The sequence below is a fragment of the Myxine glutinosa genome, chromosome 2 (genome assembly GCF_964187855.1).
Source record: "Myxine glutinosa chromosome 2, kmMyxGlut1.1, whole genome shotgun sequence".
Lineage (NCBI taxonomy): Eukaryota > Metazoa > Chordata > Myxini > Myxiniformes > Myxinidae > Myxine > Myxine glutinosa.
This window is the reverse complement of record NC_136262.1, coordinates 1346919-1367244: the sequence shown is the minus strand read 5'-3', so window position 1 is coordinate 1367244 and position 20326 is coordinate 1346919. Positions and strand designations below refer to the sequence as shown.

General features: G+C 50.0%; 1 protein-coding gene across 3 annotated transcripts in view; it reads right to left on the bottom strand.

The window, feature by feature from the left end:
* Positions 1-3048: 3048 nt before the first annotated feature.
* The window catches only part of LOC137422103 (pleckstrin homology domain-containing family F member 2), a 35716-nt gene continuing 18438 nt past the window's right edge, over positions 3049-20326 (bottom strand). The window contains exons 2-4 of one of the 3 annotated variants that reach the window (XR_013622617.1): positions 9056-9407; positions 4302-6179; positions 3049-3721 (exon numbers count right to left, since the gene is read on the bottom strand). Coding sequence is in view for 1 of the 3 variants with exons in the window: in XM_068108852.2 (XP_067964953.1) it covers positions 5707-6179; positions 9056-9386 (804 nt within the window). In the remaining 2 variants the exon portion in view is untranslated. Of the gene's footprint in view, positions 6180-9055; positions 9408-20326 lie in introns of all 3 variants that reach the window. The other 2 variants (XR_013622618.1, XM_068108852.2) reach the window with 2 other exon arrangements.

Below are 20326 nucleotides of genomic sequence, written 5' to 3'. Positions count from 1 at the left end.
GTCTGAACCTTGTGAGCGGAATATCTTGAAAAATAAGTGAAGTACCAACTTCTAATCTGGTGTGTGGGTGTATCTACGCATAAGGAAGAACGCTATTGAAAATTGGGTCGCCATGTCAAAATCCAAGATGGCCGCCGCCATGTATGTCTGAACCTTGTGAGCAGAATATCTTGAAAAATAAGCGAAGTACCAACTTCTAATCTGGTGTGTGGGTGTATCTCGGCATAAGGACGAACGCTATTGAAAATTGGGTCGCCATGTCAAAATCCAAGATGGCCGCCGCCATGTATGTCTGAGCCTTGTGAGCAGAATATCTTGAAAAATAAGCGAAGTACCAACTTCTAATCTGGTGTGTGGGTGTATCTCGGCATAAGGACGAACGCTATTGAAAATTTGGTCGCCACGTCAAAATCCAAGATGGCCGCCACCATATATATATATATATATATATATATATATATATATATATATATATATATATATATATATATATATATATGTCTGAACCTTGTGAGCGAAATATCTTGGAAAAATAAACGAACTACTAACTTCTAATCTGGTGTGTGGGTGTATCTATGCATAAGGGAGAACGCTATTGAAAATTGGGTCGCCACGTCAAAATACAAGATGGCCGCCTTGCGTCTTCCACTTTGTCAACTCACATCACTTCAACGACGAGGGACCGAGGCGTAACGCTTGTAATAATTACAATCTCTGGCCATTCTCAAACAGCCTCCTCAGCGTCGACAAGTCTGGCATTTCACTCGCTCTGTGCACCTGGTTGAGTTGCATCAGGCCACTCCCTCCCTCTCGTCGTGGCAGGTACATTTTCGGGATGCACTGGTTTTCGTAAAACATGTTGTGGATGGTTAGTTTTCTTGTTTTGGTATCTAACTTGTTGATTTCTCATTGGGCCCAGTTTATTAATCCACAGCTATATTGGAACACTGGTCATGTGTGTATGTAAAGGTGCGTTTCATATTTGTGTCTCCATTATGTAATAAAAATTTAAAATACTAATCCTATCCCCTTCTTTAAGGCCAATGCTCATGTGCCCCAAACAAAGCATTCTTATTTTCGGTAATTATAATATTGTTACGGATCTCGGACGTTGGCGCTCCCCTTATCAAGGGGGGGGGGTTAATCCCCTTGTCTTTTTACCTGGCCGACCCGAGTCCTTGGAAGTTATAACGCTCCTTCCGGTCGGTATTAGGTATGGTGATCGGCAGACTTAGTCCGAATACCTAATTACTAACCCCGACCATGAAGCAGGGAGACAACTCCCGCTCGAACCACGGATAAGATGGAAAATGCCGAGCGGATAGAAATCCGCGATCCGAGCCGTTAACAATGTGACTAGACCCGATTATAGCGGTTTCAATCGTGCCACGTTTACCCAATGATAGAAAGGACGGATGCGATCAGATGGAGAGGAAACCAGAAGGTAGGAAGAACAAAGATGGGTTTATTAACAAATGTACAGAAGAAGAGGAAACGAAAGGAATATACAGGAAAGGAAGAGGAAGAAGCAGCACACAGGGCAGTCTTAAAAAGAGTTAACTTATTACCCAGGACAAACATACACACTCACACAGGGATTGTAGCTGGTCGGGTGGTCAGGTAGATGGATTGGAGATGGATTGTAGATGTTCCGGCGATGGGGTCCAGGCTCCAGTCCAGCAGGCGAAACCCGGCAGGCAGCTTTGCGCATAGTTGAACGCGAGCGGACAGTTTATATAACGGGAGAAGCTGGGATGCTGCGTACGTAATATTTGTACGGTCATGCTAAACGCACCCTCTCCAATACAAATGCACCCTTCTTCAACAAGTCTCGTACAACCAGCGCTCTCTCATCCAAGTGCTGTCGCAATGCGTGAATCGTGCCAGTCTTTTTTACCGACAACCTTCCACTCGAGTGCTTCGCGAGAGTCGTTTCAAATGCGCTCTCTCCCACCAGTCCGTGAAAGGGCTTTGCATTCGCGCTTATATCATGCGAGCCAAGATCACTCTGCGCACTCCAAAACCACGCCCGTCGGTGATGTTACCTCAGCTCTGGTTGGCTGGTTAGGGCTTACCGGCCATGCCTTTGACGGCTGGTTGACAGGCCACACCTTCTTCTTGGCATTCCGCCCCCTTTTTCCTGGCCTCACCACGTGTCTTATGGCGGCGCTTGAGCGAGCTATGAGGCACCGACTGTAGGGGCGCGTAATGGCGTCGCTTGGAGAGGGAGGTCGCAAAATGGACGGAATGGGCCTACTCTTATTTGATCGACGCAACGCAGATTCAACTATTGGAAACACGGCCTTATCTAAACACATAATAATAAAATAACTGAGGTTCTATGGTGGCCTACGTGTTGCTTGTAGACTAAAGGTAGCACCCCTAGTTAACCTTTTAATAATGGGATATTTACAAGAGTTTATATACAAGTGTGGGTTCTAAAACTGCAACAATATTTACAATTCTTATGTTTATCGACATCTCAAAATACATCGATTGCACAAATATAAAGGATAGAATTATATTTTCCACAAACATTTTACAAAATACAAATACGTCACCAATCTTGTTAAAACAGAAGATAATTGCATCACAAAGTGTCAGAGAATTAACTGCAGTTTCTTCAGCAGACATCCTATACCATGAATGTGCAGGTGTGATATGTGATAAACTGACACGTCCATTTCCAAATGGCAGGTAAAGAACCAGGGCACTAACAATCCCTCTCATAACTTCCTTCCAAATAAACAACCCAAGCACCATGTTGGACCCTGGCCAATGTACACCAAACGCAAATTGCTCATGGATGCAATGAAAGAAACAATCACAAGCTGGCCATGTGTCAGGACGTTCCTGGGAAAAAAATAGCAGAAAAATACAGTACAGGATGAGGCAAATTATACAGGCCAATGTGGTCCAAACACCGCAATGGCAACTTGGATTGAACAGAATAGAAGAAAGAGCAAGGGCAGAGATTGAAAGGAATCGTTTCCATGAACCAAGTGAAAATCAAATGCACACAAGAAGCATGGAACAATTACAAACAAGAGAGTTAGAAATTCTTTTATTCTTCAGTATTTGGTTTCGTAGAATTGTCGTGCTCTTTAATCCCACAGTGCCAGGACCCCCAATAGGTGATCAAAGACGTGACGACATAAGGCACAAGCATTCGGAAAACTAATGAAAAGTTCTAAAATTAACAAAATGCATAGAATGACAAATCAATAACTATACTCAGAACACCCCATAAACATTGATATATTATCTGCTTGGACAAGAAAGGTACACGGCTTCAATGAGCCCTGTTAACAGGATGGAAGTTTACCAGACGAGTCACGTTAAATTGGCCATTTGGCCATATTTCAACGTGGAGTCACCTGTGCCTGCGTGGAGTCACCTGTGCCTGCGTGGAGTCACCAGTGCCTGCGTGGTCACCAGTGCCTGCGTGGAGTCGCCTGTGCCTGCGTGGAGTCGCCTGTGCCTGCGTGGAGTCGCCTGTGCCTGCGTGGAGTCGCCTGTGCCTGCGTGGAGTCGCCTGTGCCTGCGTGGAGTCGCCTGTGCCTGCGTGGAGTCACCTGTGCCTGCGTGGAGTCACCTGTGCCTGCGTGGAGTCACCTGTGCCTGCGTGGAGTCACCTGTGCCTGCGTGGAGTCACCTGTGCCTGCGTGGAGTCACCCGTGCCTGCGTGGAGTCACCCGTGCCTGCGTGGAGTCACCCGTGCCTGCGTGGAGTCACCCGTGCCTGCGTGGAGTCACCCGTGCCTGCGTGGAGTCACCCGTGCCTGCGTGGAGTCACCCGTGCCTGCGTGGAGTCACCCGTGCCTGCGTGGAGTCACCCGTGCCTGCGTGGAGTCACCCGTGCCTGCGTGGAGTCACCCGTGCCTGCGTGGAGTCACCCGTGCCTGCGTGGAGTCACCCGTGCCTGCGTGGAGTCACCCGTGCCTGCGTGGAGTCACCCGTGCCTGCGTGGAGTCACCCGTGCCTGCGTGGAGTCACCCGTGCCTGCGTGGAGTCACCCGTGCCTGCGTGGAGTCACCCGTGCCTGCGTGGAGTCACCCGTGCCTGCGTGGAGTCACCCGTGCCTGCGTGGAGTCACCCGTGCCTGCGTGGAGTCACCCGTGCCTGCGTGGAGTCACCCGTGCCTGCGTGAAGTCACCCGTGCCTGCGTGAAGTCACCCGTGCCTGCGTGAAGTCACCCGTGCCTGCGTGAAGTCACCCGTGCCTGCGTGAAGTCACCCGTGCCTGCGTGAAGTCACCCGTGCCTGCGTGAAGTCACCCGTGCCTGCGTGAAGTCACCCGTGCCTGCGTGGTCACCCGTCCCTGCGTGGTCACCCGTCCCTGCGTGGTCACCCGTCCCTGCGTGGTCACCCGTCCCTGCGTGGTCACCCGTCCCTGCGTGGTCACCCGTCCCTGCGTGGAGTCACCTGTCCCTGCGTGGAGTCACCTGTCTCTGCGTGGAGTCACCTTCACATGTCCCTGCATGGAGTCACCTTCACATGTCCCTGCATGGAGTCACCTGTCCCTGCAAACCAATGCTCAAAATGATATACATCGAGATCATTTAAATCGATCACAAACCGGTTTGAACTTGGGAAAAGATTCTGGAGCACAACATGTGCACTTGCATCCAATTTATATGAATTGACAATTTGAACAAGGAACAAATTACATTTATCAAACAAAATACCATCGAATCCAACACTTAAAAAACGCCTGATAAATTAATGTGTTTTTTTTGTTTTCTTTCTTTCTTTTTCCTGCAGTCCAAGGCCAACTCAAAATGGAGCCTCGTTTACTTACCCAGAGTATTGCAACTTTGAACTTGCTGTAAGGCACTTTAGAGTTCAGTAGTTTAAAAACAAAGACAAAAACGTTCACTTTCAGCAGGTGTTCTTACAGCCAATTGCTACAGATCAGTGGCACAAAAATGGCTGGTTTGTAGGTTTCATCAAATCAAGCATGATAAAGCATTTACAATGCACACTGTGCAGTTCATACAAATCGCTTCTTTAGTTTAGGGTTACGTTGATATTTTATCAGCAATTTTGGCCTCTCCTCACCCCCCCCCGCCCCCCCCCCCCCAACGCCTCCTCCCAAAACAAACTAACAAATAAAACCTAGAAAAACTCCGCATACCCTCAAAAAGGGCCCCCAACATGTTCATTTATAGGGCTCAATGCAATGAATTTGTGCCAAGAGCTGTTACACTTTGTACATCGTATTTCCAACTCGTGAACAAAATGAGTTTACCAACAGCCTAATCCGATGCCTCCAGGAATTTCCACTTTAACAGGTAGACTACGGCGAGGAGAGAGTAAACACAAGTAAGAGTCAATAATTCGAAATAGAAATGTCAAAAGCATGAGTTTAGTGGATATGTGGAAGGTAGTGATGTGCAAAAACGAACGGGAACAGGTAAGCAATTAAAGTAAACTTCTAAAATTCTGCGTTTTAGGCTGAAGACCCCTTCAGCAGGTGAAATGTTTCAAAACGTGCAAGCTTCACCAAAAGCAAACAATAAAATGGCCAAAGCACTGCAATGTTAAAGATAATCAACAATCAGGCATTTCATTCAGATAGGAGAAACAAAGTAGTGATGGAAAATGCAAGTACAGGGTTGGGGGAAGTGGAGGAAGTGAGGGATAGGTGAATAAAAGGGCCGTGATCAAGGCTAATTCACATAATCAAGGTCCTGCAACCCGGTCACTCAAGAATAGAAGTCGGTCGTCGAAACTGGAAAGCTACCCCCAATATCTTCACCGCTGTCGCTACTGTCCTCGTCCGACGAATCTGGACCAGCGGCACAAGGTACCACGGGCCCATTGCTCCCACGTCGGCTGGTGCCGTGACTCGAGTTGTGCGAATTGACCGAAAGATCTTCGTAACAAGGTGGGCACACACGTAGGGGTCGTGAAGACTGCTGCGGTATCAAATGACGGTGCTCCGAGCACGCGGCGCAGACCACAAATCCGCATTTACGGCAATGGTGCCGCCGGTTGAGTGCGGTAAAGCGCGTGCGGTGACAGCGCATACAAGTCGATGCCGAAGCGTCAGGTACCCACACCGCAGCCGGTTCGTCGACGGTCGGTTTGTCACGTCTTTTCCGGTCAAGTTGATCACGCACACACCTCTCGATGTGACTCATCCATTCCGTGCGCTCCAGAGCCGTTGCAGCGAACACTACAACAGAAAAAGGATTCCAATATGGGAAGTGACACCAAACCATCACAATCATTCTTTTCTTAAGCTTGCAGCAGGAAGCTGAGGGTACATTTTGCAATTGTATCATTTCCGAAAGAGAACACGCATTTCATAGACGTCTGGTACCATTTATCTGACAAAAACCCAGTACAACGGTTTTAATTTAAAACTACCACGGCACTCTTCAACGTCTCAATGACCGATATGCCTCTCCCCAAATTATTACATCATTAAATATACCTGTACGAAGTTTGATTTAAACCTCTAGCTGTTTTCAAGCATCACATTTTTACCTGACACGACCTCAGTCACCAAAATCTAATCAGTTCATCTTTTCATCACAATACATACTTGAACCAAGTTTAGTTAAAATCCCATCACTGGTTCTCAAGTTAGTGCAGTAACAATTTCTAACTGAACGGGAAGCGCTATTATTTAAAGCGATATTAAAAGATGAGCAGCACGATTGGGAAGCATCCATTTAATGCACTATTAAAACATGAACGGTGCGATTGGGAAACACATTTAAAGCGCTATTAAAAAATGAACACCGTGATTGGGAAACATTTAATGTGCTATTAAAAGATGAACAGCGCGATTGGGAAACACATTTAAAGCGCTATTAAAAGATGAACAGCATGATTGGGAAACATCCATTTAATGCGCTATTAAAAGATGAACAGCGCGATTGGGAAACATATTTAATCCGCTATTAAAAGCTGAACAGCGCGATTGGGAAACATATAATGTGCTATTAAAAGATGAACAGCGCGATTGGGAAACACATTTAATGCGCTATTAAAAGATGAACAGCGCGATTGGGAAACACACATTTAATGTGCTATTAAAAGATGTACAGCGCGATTGGGAAACACATTTAATGCGCTATTAAAATATGAACACCGCGATTGGGAAACACATTTAATGCGCTTTTAAAAGATGAACAGCGCGATTGGGAAACATCCATTTAATGCGCTATTAAAAGATGAACAGCGCGATTGGGAAACATATTTAATGTGCTATTAAAAGATGAACACCGCAATTGGGAAACACATTTAATGTGCTATTAAAAGATGAACAGCGCGATTGGGAAACACACATTTAATGCGCTATTAAAAGATGAGCAGCGCGATTGGGAAACACATTTAATGTGCTATTAAAATATGAACAGCGTGATTGGGAAACACACATTTAATGTGCTATTAAAAGATGAACACCGCGATTGGGAAACATCCATTTAATGTGCTATTAACCCTTTGAGTATGGATGGCGTCCAGTGCTGCAACCTGCGAAAAAGTTTTGTGTACGGATGATGTTACTACACGTCATCGACCTTACCTATAAATAGATCGTCAGTACGTGGTTGCATTCCCGTGCCAAATTAATCCCGTACCGGGGGTATTTTTATCATAAAAAAATCCGTACTCAAAGGGTAAAACAAGACTGAACGTCTAACAGCGGCCGAGCTTGGCTTGTTTGATACTTTAGTTGAAGAGGATAGTATCACCTGGGTGGAGATACCAGTTAGCAAATAATATAAGTATTAAATTATTTTGAAGTACTCTGTTTTGAAGTAAGCTGTCACCACGGAAACTAAGAGATTGCATTGAGACACTGGTTTATTCTATATGTTTCAAGAAAACACTGAACCAACCATACACCGCTTCACTCTAAAAACTTTGCAAATAACGACAAAGGGATTGCAGTGTTACGATTATATTTACGATATTATTAGTAGTAACGCTATTATTATTATTACGAAAACAATACTACTGTATTAAGAAACCTGGGCTAATTTGGCCGAAACGGCCTGAAGGTGAAGCATGAAGGCATGAAGCCTAAGGCCAATACGTACTGTCGTTGGAAGATCCGTGCTTTCGATGATGTTCGATGCTTTCGATATTTGATGGTCATTGTAACAATAGGTTTGTTTGTGTTTCACACTGAATGAAAAACGTAAAGGTAGAGCATGGTGATTGTGATATATGACAGGTTCGACGATATGTTCGGCCTGAACGAAATTGGAATCAAAATGCCCGAGTGTGGAGTAAGCCGTTGTATGCCGTTATGGCATCACATCACCCCTGTCATGTGACCAGATCCTCAGCACCGATTGGTGTACATTTGTGAGGGACATACATACATACATACACACATATGGACAGACAAATACTGTTCTAGACGGCTTTGTCCTCTGGGCTACGCCGTAAAAATCAAGGAAGCACCATGCGTTCCGAAGCACCATGCATTCCAACGGGCTTAATTAAACCTAATTATTACTGCAATTAAATCTTATCTTACTAACCCTAACAATTGGACACACGATTCGATTTTTCGGGATCCCACATTGTGAATAACTCACCCAAACAAAGCCCATGGTTTTCGTAATTTGCACAACTCAAAGCTCGATGACGTAATGCAACGCATGATTAGTGTGCATTCTGATGCACTGTGCGTTCTCACTGGCTTAATGAATCCTCACTATTATTTAACATATGATTCGATTTTTCTTTGTTTATGGACAGTGTATAATAATTTCAACAAACCTGGGTAGTGGAAAATCAGCAGAGAGCTACACGCCTAACCTAATGTGTTAGGTCCACCAGAAAACCAAGATAGCGGCAATATCATTTTTTTTTTCGATGCAATGGTTGGTAGAGTCAAGTGACAGGTGTGGGTGTGGTCCAGAAGCTGTCGAACCAATGGGTGCACATTTCAAAAATGGACTCCCAACAAGATTCCCAACAATAACAAGGTGAAGGTCTTGTACACCTGTGACATGTCGCAGGTAAAAAGCCAAAAAAACGATTATTTAAATTCGAAAAAGAAAACGAAAAGGTTTATCTCATGCACACCTTTAAAGGATTTCGCCGGGGTCTGAATAAGCCATCCATTGTGCAAATCTCCCTCGTCAGGCACGGCTCGAATGGAGACCTGCTCCAGGGGGATGATCCGCTGGCCGGCGTAGCGTCGCCGGCTGAGCACGACGGCACCGTACACCAAGAGGTCGTTGAAGAGGAAGAACTGACGGGGCTTTGGGCCCTTTCGACACTGTTTAGTGAGCGTGCCCTCGCCGACGAGCACGCGACCAGGTGCGGCAAGCGGTTGTCCCGCCGCACCGAAGCAGCCCTCCACAGCAGTGATTCGCCGAGAGTTGCCTTCGCTGTTCACCAGTCGATCGACCATGGCAGCAACACGATTTGCATGCTGGAACATCGGAGGGAATGCATCAGAATTTCATGGAAAAACTTGAATCGACTAATAGACAAGGGAGCAAGGTAAATTAAAACACGTCAAGCAAAACAGTGTTGAATGGCTTATACAAACAAGCATTCTGAGTACTGCGCTGCAATACATGTCCCCTACCGGCAGTCTGTCGTCCGGAAAACTGTTGGGGAAATTACCAAGGGTTATTTACCCACAGGTTCTGAATCGTTCCCAATCGCTAATTACCTCAGGACGGGCTCACCTGTGATTTGCACACGGGACTTCGATTTATACACTCGCAGACAGGTCAGCAGAAGCACAAGAAAATAAGTTGTTGATAAAGAACCTTTTGAGTCGCTAAATATCAGTAATTTATTATATTTTCCGGTTCACGATCAATGTGTGTGTGTGTGTGTGTGTGTGTGTGTGTGTGTGTGTGTGTGTGTGTGTGTGTGTGTGTGTGTGTGTGTGTGTGTGTGTGTGTGTGTGTGTATATATATATATATATATATATATATATATATATATATATATATATATATATATATATATATATATATATATATATATGTTGCTCGGCTTGGCTCCACCCCTCCCGAAAGCGCGCGCTGTGTCGCGCTTTTGACGTTCGCGAGACGAGGCTGAGGGCACACGGTGCGGCTTGAGGAGAACTCCACAATAAACAAGCGTTACGCCTAGGTCCCCCGTGGGTGAAGTGATGCGAGTTGACAAAGTGGAAGATGCAAGGCGGCCATCTTGAATTTTGACGTGATGACCCAATTTTCAAGAGCGTTCTCCCTCATGCGTAGATACACCCACACACCAGATTAGAAGTTGGTACTTTGCTTATTTTTCAAGATATTCATCTCACAAGGTTCAGACATACATGGCGGCGGCCATCTTGGATTTTGACGTGGCGACCCAATTTTCAATAGGGTTCTTCGTTATGCCTAGATACACCCACACACCAGATTATAAGTTGGTACTTCGCTTATTTTTCAAGATATTCATCTCACAAGGTTCAGACGTACATGGCGGCGGCCATCTTGGATTTTGACATGGCGACCCAATTTTCAATGGCGTTCTTCCTTGTGCCTAGATACACCCACACACCAGATTAGAATTTGGTACTTCGCTTATTTTTCGAGATATTCATCTCAAGGTTCAGGCATATACAGAAGTGGCATGTAATATGGAATATTCTTTTTGTGGGGGTGAACTTACTTTTCAAGATGACTTAGAACCAAAAGTTCATTGGAATTATGTTGAAATTATTCTAGATTTTGTTACTGTGACCTTTAAAAGAAACAACAACCACATTTGACATTTCAAAGCAAATAAATTGATCCTTGAAAGTGATGTAAACTGATATCGAACTCAATTCATGGACAGTACTGTAGCGGTTCCCGCTGAATGTACACAATCGCCTTGCACCTGCCAGGACGCGGCCAGGACGCGGCCAGGGCGCGATCGCCATGCCGGGCTCGTCCGGACGGGCCCAGACGCGCCTCTCCTGGGCATGCCCGGACTCGCTGTTCCCGGGCACGCCCGAATCTCCCGGGCACGCCCGGTCTCGTCTTTCCCGGGCATGCCCGCTCTCGCCTTTCCAGGGCTCGCCCAGAGCGCCCGGGCACGTCCAGACTCGCCTTTCCAGGGCTCGCCCAGAGCGTCCAGGCATGCCCGCTCTCGCCTTTCCAGGGCTCGCCCAGAGCGCTCGGGCATGCCCAGCCTCGACTTACCAGGCCGCGTCCAGGACGCCCGGGCATGTCCAGACTCGCCTTTCCAGGACTCGCCCTTGACACCCGGGCATGTCCGGTCTCGGTTTTCCCAGGCAAACGCCCGGGCATAAATGTGTATATATATTGCTGCCCGATAAACGGGCTTTTCAGAATACCTGAGCTGTTTTGTTTCAATAAAGCAACTCGGACGAATTCCGTCTTTGGTCGCGTCAATTCTTTCGACTCGCGTTGGAGCGCAGCTCCTTCACTGGTGACCTACCGACATGGACACGGCAGTGACTCTTAAACTGCCTACCTTCTGGGAGGCTCACGCGGCTGTTTGGTTCGCCCAGGCGGACTCCCAGTTCGCCCTGCGAGGCATCACCGCGGACGACACCCGCTTCCACCACGTCGTGGCAGCGCTCGGTTCCGCCACCGCGGCCCGCGCCCTGAGCCTCCTCGAGCACCCGCCGGCTGCCGACAAGTATGACGCGCTGAAGACGCTCCTCCTCGACGCTTTCGCCCTCACCGGCGGCACGGTCAAGGCGCCTGCTCGACCTGCCCGAGCTCGGCGACACGCGCCCGTCCGAGCGCATGGACTATATGCTCTCGTTGCTCGGTGAGCACTCTCCGGATTTTCTGTTCCGCGAGCTGTTCCTTCGCCAGCTGCCTCACCCGGTACGCCTCGCCCTGGCTGGCACGTCGATCACCGATCCCCGCGCCCTCGCCAGGGAAGCCGATAAGATCTCCTCGGCGGGCCAACACATCGGCGCGGCTACCTGGAGCCTGCCGCCGTCCGAGGCGACGCCCGAGCGCCCTGCACGGTTGGAGGCCGAACTGCCGGTGCAACTGGTGGCCGCCACGCCGCGCCGACCACTTCCGACACGACGGCCGGAGCCTCCACCTGACCAGGCGTGGTGTTATTACCACGCCAGGTTCGGACACAAGGCTCGGACGTGCCGACCCCCGTGCACTTTCGACAAGTCGGGAAACGGCCGGGCCGGCGTTCATTCCCAGCCATGAGCGCCGGCCACTCGGGCAACTTGCTTTTTATTCGGGACAAAGCATCCGGGCGGCGTTTCCTTTGTGACACCGGCGCCCAACTAAGCGTCATACCCGCCTCCGAGCAGGACAGGCGGGACGCCGTTTGCGGCCCCTCTTTGGTCGCTGCTAATGGCTCGGCCATACGCACTTTCGGCCCACGCGACGTCACCCTCTGCTTCGGCAGCCAGCGCTTTCAGTGGACCTTTGTGACCGCCTGCGTCCCCATGGCTTTGCTGGGCGCCGACTTCCTCTGCGCGCACGGGCTGCTGGTCGACGTCAAACGTCGTCGCCTTGTCAACGCCGAGACCTTCAGCTCCCTGGCGTGCACGATGAGCAGCTCCGCGCCGACCGAACTAGCGTGCGCCCTCCCGACGGCGAACGAGTTAGCTCGCCTGCTCGCGGAATTCCCGGCCCTCACGCGGCCGACGTTTTCGGCCGTCGCAGTGCGGCATGGGATCGAGCACCACATACCCACTATGGGCCCGCCGGTCTACGCCATGGCCCGCCGCCTCGACCCGGCCAAGCTCGCCGTGGCAAAGGCCGAGTTCGATGCATTGGAGCACCTCGGCATCGTGCGGCGCTCCAATAGCGCGGGGCCTCACCACTGCACATCGTGCCAAAGCCGGGAGGCGGATGGCGCCCGTGTGGTGACTACCGCCGCCTCAACGACGCTACCACCCCCTACAGGTACCCGATCCCGCACATCCAGGACTTTTCCGCCCGTTTGGCGGGACGGGTCATATTTTCCAAAATTGACCTGATACGGGGATACCACCAGGTACCTGTCCGGGCGGCCGACGTCCCGAAGACGGCCGTCATCACGCCGTTCGGCCTGTTCGAATTTTTGAGGATGCCGTTTGGCCTCAAGAACGCGGCCCAGGCGTTCCAGCGCTTAATGGACGGCGTGCTGCGCGACCTGCCATTTCTTTTCGTCTATCTGGATGACATCCTCTTCGCCAGCACGTCCCGCGCCGAGCACCTCCTCCACCTCCGAACACTGTTCGGTCGCCTCAGCGAGCACGGCTTAATTGTCAACCCGGCCAAATGCCACTTCGGCACGACGACCGTTGACTTTTTGGGCCACCGCATCACCAAGACCGGGGCCGTGCCGCTGCCGACCAAGGTCGAGGCCATCACCACGTTCCCGCGTCCCCGTTCCATCAAGGCTCTACAAGAGTTCCTCGGCATGGTGAATTTTTATCACCGATTTGTGCCCCGCGCTGCTCAGCTCATGCGGCCCCTTTACGAGGCCCTCCGGGGCAAGCCGGCCAAACATGACATTGTTTGGTCCGCGGCCATGGACGCGGCCTTCGCGAGCGCAAAACGGGCCCTCGCCGACGCAACGCTGCTGGCTCACCCGGTGCTCAACGCGCCCATCGCCCTCACTACGGACGCCTCCAACTACGCGGTGGGCGCCGTCCATGAACAATGGGTGGACGGGGTTTGGCAGCCACTCGCTTTTTTCAGCCGGCAGCTCCGGCCGAACGAGTTAAAATACAGCACATTCGACCGCGAGCTGCTCGGTCTATTCCTGGCCGTTCGCCATTTCCGCACCTCCTGGAGGGCCGCCCGTTCACGGCTTTCGTCGACCACAAGCCGTTGGTCTACGCAATGGCCAAAGTCACGGAGCCGTGGTCGGCCCGCCAGCAGCGCCACCTCTCCGCCGTGTCGGAATTCACCACGGACATCCGGCACGTCGCCGGCAAAGACAACGCCGTGGCCGACTGTCTTTCTCGGGCCAGCGCGAACGCGGTCCACCTCGGCGTGGACTTCGCGCTCATGGCGGCCGACCAGACCACCGACACCTCGGTGCAGGCCCTCCGGGCGGCGGACACGGGCCTCCGCCTGGCCGACATCCCCTTCGCGGGCACCGTCCTGCTCTGCGACGTCTCCCAGGGCCAGCCTCGCCCCATCGTGCCCGTTTCCTGGCAGCGCCGCATCTTCGCCTCCATCCACGGCCTTTCTCACCTGGGCCGGAAAGCTTCTCAGAAGCTGGTGTCGGCGCGTTTCGTCTGGCACGGCCTTCGACGGAACGTCCGCGACTGGGCCAACGCCTGCACGGCCTGCCAGCGGGCCAAGCTCCACCGCCACACCCAGGCCCCGCTAGCACCTTCCACCGTGCCTGCACGGCGTTTCGACCACGTCCACGTGGACCTGGTGGGTCCCCTGCCCCCATCGCGGGGGTTCACCCACCTGCTCACCATGGTGGACAGGACCACCAGGTGGCCGGAGGCCGTGCCCCTCACCTCCACCACCACCGCCGACGTGGCGCAGGCATTCATCGCCACCTGGGTCGCGCGCTTCGGCGCACATCTCGTCCGACCGCGGCCCACAGTTCACGTCCGAACTTTGGGGCCATGCTGCACCGCACCACGGCCTACCACCCCCAAGCCAACGGGTTGTGCGAGCGGTTTCACCGCTCCATGAAGGCCGCACTCATGGCCGGCCTTCAGGACGACGGTTGGACCGACCGGCTGCCGTGGGTCCTTTTGGGCCTCCGCACGGCCCCCAAGGAGGACCTCCGGGCGTCCGCCGCCGAGCTCGTCTACGGCCAGCCGCTCCGCGTCCCGGGCGAGTTCGTGCCCGACGCTACCAGTCCCTGGTCCGCCGCACACCAGCGCTCGGACCTCCAGGAGGCCGCCCGCCGATTTGCCCCCGTGCCAACGTCCCGCCACGGTGGCCCCCAATCCTACGTCACCCCGGCGCTTCGCAAAGCGAAGTACGTCTTTGTGCGTCATGACGCGCACCGGGGGCCACTCCGGCTGCCGTACGACGGGCCCTTCCGAGTCTTGCGACAAGTCCTTCGTCGTCGACGTCGGCAGCCGGTCGGACCGGATCTCTGTGGACCGCCTCAAACCGGCGCACGTGGACGTCGACCGACCACCACGGTTGGCCCTTCCTCCGCGGCGAGGCCGCCCCCCCGTCTACAGTTCCCCCCGCTCGACCACCCACCACCGGATCCGACCTCCCCCCCCCCCCCGACCCTCCAGGGGTCGCTTCGGCCGGGTCATCCGGACCCCCCTTAAATTGACCCTGCCGGTGCAGGTCGATTCTGGAGGGGCGTGTGTAGCGGTTCCCGCTGAATGTACACAATCGCCTTGCACCTGCCAGGACGCGGCCAGGGCGCGATCGCCATGCCGGGCTCGTCCGGACGGGCCCAGACGCGCCTCTCCTGGGCATGCCCGGACTCGCTGTTCCCGGGCACGCCCGAACCTCCCGGGCACGCCCGGTCTCGTCTTTCCCGGGCATGCCCGCTCTCGCCTTTCCAGGGCTCGCCCAGGACGCCCGGGCATGTCCAGACTCGCCTTTCCAGGACTCGCCCTTGACACCCGGGCATGCCCGGTCTCGGTTTTCCCGGGCAAACGCCCGGGCATAAATGTGTATATATATTGCTGCCCGATAAACGGGCTTTTCAGAATACCTGAGCTGTTTTGTTTCAATAAAGCAACTCGGACGAATTCCGTCTTTGGTCGCGTCAATTCTTTCGACTCGCGTTGGAGCGCAGCTCCTTCAGTACTGTGTTAAACTTATGTACGTTTTTCAGAAGTATCTCTTTATTTTGCACATTAGCCAATTTTTTTTTCCAACAAAAACAAAAGCTAAATTATGACTGGGATTACGGACAGTAAGATTACAGTTCAGTACTTCGTGTCACCCCCACGAGCATTCAGGAGAACATGTACACGTCGAGGCATGCTGTTCACGAGATTTGCCAAGGTTTGGACAGGAATCGCTTGCCATGCAGTGACAATAGTCTGCTGCAATTCAAGCACAGAGGTAGGCTGCTGGTCCAAGTTGTCGATTTGACGCGTTAATTCTGCCCACAAGTTCTCTATCGGATTCATATCCGGGGACATGGCAGGCCACTCCATATGCTCTACACCAAGGTCAGCAAGAAAGTGTTGGATCATGCGAGCACGATGAGGCCGTGCATTGTCATCTCGGAAGACAAAGTTTCCTCGAAAGGCTGCACGAGCAAATGGAAGCAATGTTTCTTCCAGAATGACCCTGTACTTGAACTGGTTCAGGTTTCCATTCAGAACAAGCAGGTCAGTTTTGCCCCCTGCATGAAAAGCAGCCCAAACGGTCACCCCACCTCCTCCAGCTTGGACTCTTGGCACTATACAATCTTCGTTGTGGGCTTCCTGCACTTGTCTGTGCACTCGGACGCGGCCATCTTGGCGATAGACGAGAAATCTAGACTCGTCACTGAAGGTCACGTGATTACAGTGTCCTGGCTGCCATTGACGGTGCTCTCTGGCCCACTGCAATCGGCGCTGGCTGTGTTGTCTGGTCAGGCGTGGCTTTCTCGGGGGACGCCTGGCACGATAGCCTGCTTGAACCAGTCGTTGGTTGACAAGCCTTCTGGATACAGGCACATTTGTCAGTTGCTGCGACTCAGCCCTAAGCCGATTAGCTGACTTGGTACGGCCATTGCAGACTAACCGGTGCAGCTGGCGATTATCTCTCCTTGTGGTTCTGCGTGGACGTCCTGGCCTCGGTATTGGAGTAGGGACACCCCTCTGAGCATTTCGTTTCAGGATCTTTGACACCTGACCTTGAGTGATGCCATACTGCCGAGCAATAGCACGCTGTTTCATGCCAGAATTTCGTAAAGCCACCACTCCATGACAAACAGCATTGTCAAGTTGACGGACCATCTCCAGAGGAAGCGGCAATAACTTTTGTAGACGTGCTATAACTTCTTCTTTTTTTTTTTTTTGTATACAAGATCGAGGCTCGTGAAAGAGCTAACATTAATCACACAAAAAGTCAAACCGACATACAAAACACAAAAAACAAGGGGAGCGGCAGACAAGATGGGAAGAGAGGGGGAAGGACACGAACACAACATTAGAGAGCAGGGACATCGGGAGGACTTGGGGGGAGGTGGGAGAGGTATAAAACATATGAACACTGCAAGGACTCTGGGGTGAATTACCGGGGGTAGAAAAGATCAACGTTTTGGATGGGGGAAGATAAGAGATGGTTGTGAACAGCTGTTTTAAAGACCTGGAGGGAGAAGTGGGATTGAAGGGAGTGGGGGAGTTTGTTCCAGAGGCGGGAGAAAAGGGGAATGAAAGAGTGAAGGTGAGCAGAGCGCCTAGATTTTGGCAGTTTAACCATAAGAGGGTTGCAGGCAGATCTTGTGCGACCTGAAGGAATATTGGGGGGGACAGAGAACAGAGAGAGCTGGGGGAGCAAGGCCGGAGAGGAGTCGGTAGCAGACGGAAAGACGACCAACCTGCCTGCGGTGAGTGAGTGAAAGGCCCTCGGAGTTGACTTCATCGCAGGAGATTCCAATGATTCTGAAAGCTTTGGCCTCAACAGCGTGAAGCCGAGCTAGGTGTGAGGCAGGAGCACCAGCCCAGAGGGGGGAACAGTATTCCATTGAGCTGCGGATGAAAGCCTTGTATGTGGTGAGGAGCTCAGGTGTGCCAAGGAAGGACTTCGCACGACGGAGGATGCCCAGTCGGCGACTGGCTTTGGAGGCCAGCTTGGAAATGTGGTTTTCCCAAGAAAGATCATGGCAGATAGTGAGACCCAAAAGCTGAGCGACAGAACTTCTTGGAGAGGATTGTTGAGAAAGTAATCCTGTTATTGACTTCTTGCTGCAAAAGACAATCAGTGACATGGTTCTTTCAACAAAGACATCACCGAAGGGTAAAATAAACTCACCAGATTGATGTACTGAGTTCAGAAAGTAAACCCAAGTCAAGAAAAAAAAATATATTCCATATTAAATGCCAAGTCTGTATATGGTGGCGGCCATCTTGGATTTTGACGTGGTGACCCAATTTTAAACAGCGTTCTTCCTTATGCCGAGATACACCCACACACCAGATTAGAAGTTGGTACTTCGCTTATTTTTCAAGATATTCAGCTCACAAGGTTCAGACATACATGGCGGCGGCCATCTTGGATTTTGACGTGGGTTGCACCCACACACCAAATTCGAATGCGGTCCTTCGCTTACGCACGCACGCACGCATGCATGCATGCATGCCCGGAGGGGAAACCCATCGTCCCCCTTTCGCTCTGCGGTGCGACGGGGGACAACAAAGTGCCATAACTTTGTCAAAAATGATCGAAACGTCGTGAAGTTCGAACTTGATCTGTAACTTATCATGAGGAAACCATGTACCAAGTTTGAAATCATTAGCATTAAGAGTTTGGAAAACGGTCCGGAAAATTATTCTTTGCGTGACGGACTGACGGACTGGACGGCGTGCAAAACTAGAGTCCCCTCTGGTGTACAACGGTAGGGGACTAATAAGGAGAGGGGAGCATACAAAACGAAAGTGTATACATACTAGTTGGTCACCTGATCAACACCATCAACAAAATAGACATTTGAAGTCGCAACGAGAATTAACCGAGGAGTGGACGATAACAATGATCGGCCAAATGGCCGCATTTAAGGTCGTACAGGATCGTGCAATGACTACATACACTTGGTGTAATCCCATGGTGACTGTGACCCTTTGTATATCAATTTCCATTCAACATATGGAATATATATATATCTTACTATAATTCACCAAATGTCTCTGTTCGAAGGTACCGTAAAAACTGCTGAACCGATCGCAAGGATATTTTGGGTGGATAATCCTGGGATCCCAGGAGTAAAATAGGCCATTTAGTTTTCCCAATTTCAGCTGTAGGCTGGTTAAAAAAAAATTCCTGTTTATCATCGCTTTTTTTCAAAAACGTGGGTAGGGAGGGGGGTTTTTTTTCCAGTGAAATTTTAATGGATTATTCAGAGCACAATATGTTTTTTTCTTAAATATACTTGATCGGCCATACATGATGAATCGTGTTATGATTTCTAAACTAGTAAACCTTCGTATGTACGCACGGATATGATTCAAATAAAGAAAATAAAGAAAACGATGTCACATTGAGTTCTGTTTACTTTTAATATTTGCTGATACATACAGTATAACAATGGTAGACCAAAACTTCGGCTTTTAAGAATAATGTCCGGTTGCCATACATGTATCTATCAGCAGCTATTGCTATCACATTCATACATATTTGACTAGAATTCCTCGCCACGAAATATCACTTCATGGTACCGGTACATGCATATTGAGCAGTTTGGCAGACATGGAAGAGGCCATTAACCACATCAAAAGGATGTCTGGTTCGCATTTATACATCTATATATCAGCAGCTCCTGCTATTATACCACTCATAGATGTATCTATGTATCAGCAGCTACTGCTATTATAGCACTCATAGATGTATCTATATATCAGCAGCTCCTGCTATTATAGCACTCATAGATGTATCTATGTATCAGCAGCTACTGCTATTATAGCACTCATAGATGTATCTATCTATCTATCAACAGCTACTGCTATTATAGCACTCATAGATGTATCTATCTATCAGCAGCTACTGCTATTATAGCACTCAGAGATGTATCTATCTATCTATCTATCAGCAGCTACTGCTATTATAGCACTCATATATGTATCTATCTATCAGCAGCTACTGCTATTATAGCACTCAGATGTATCTATATATCAGCAGCTACTGCTATTATAGCACTCATCGATGTATCTATATATCAGCAGCTACTGCTATTATAGCACTCATAGATGTATCTATGTATCAGCAGCTACTGCTATTATAGCACTCATAGATGTATCTATCTATCTATCAACAGCTACTGCTATTATAGCACTCATAGATGTATCTATCTATCAGCAGCTACTGCTATTATAGCACTCAGAGATGTATCTATCTATCTATCTATCAGCAGCTACTGCTATTATAGCACTCATATATGTATCTATCTATCAGCAGCTACTGCTATTATAGCACTCAGATGTATCTATATATCAGCAGCTACTGCTATTATAGCACTCATCGATGTATCTATATATCAGCAGCTACTGCTATTATAGCACTCATAGATGTATCTATATATCAGCAGCTACTGCTATTATAGCACTCATAGATGTATCTATATATTAGCAGCTACTGCTATTATAGCACTCATAGATGGATCCATATATCAGCAGCTACTGCTATTGTAGCACTCATAGATGTATCTATATATCAGCAGCTCCTGCTATTATAGCACTCATAGATGTATCTATATATCAGCAGCTACTGCTATTATAGCACTCATAGATGTATCTATCT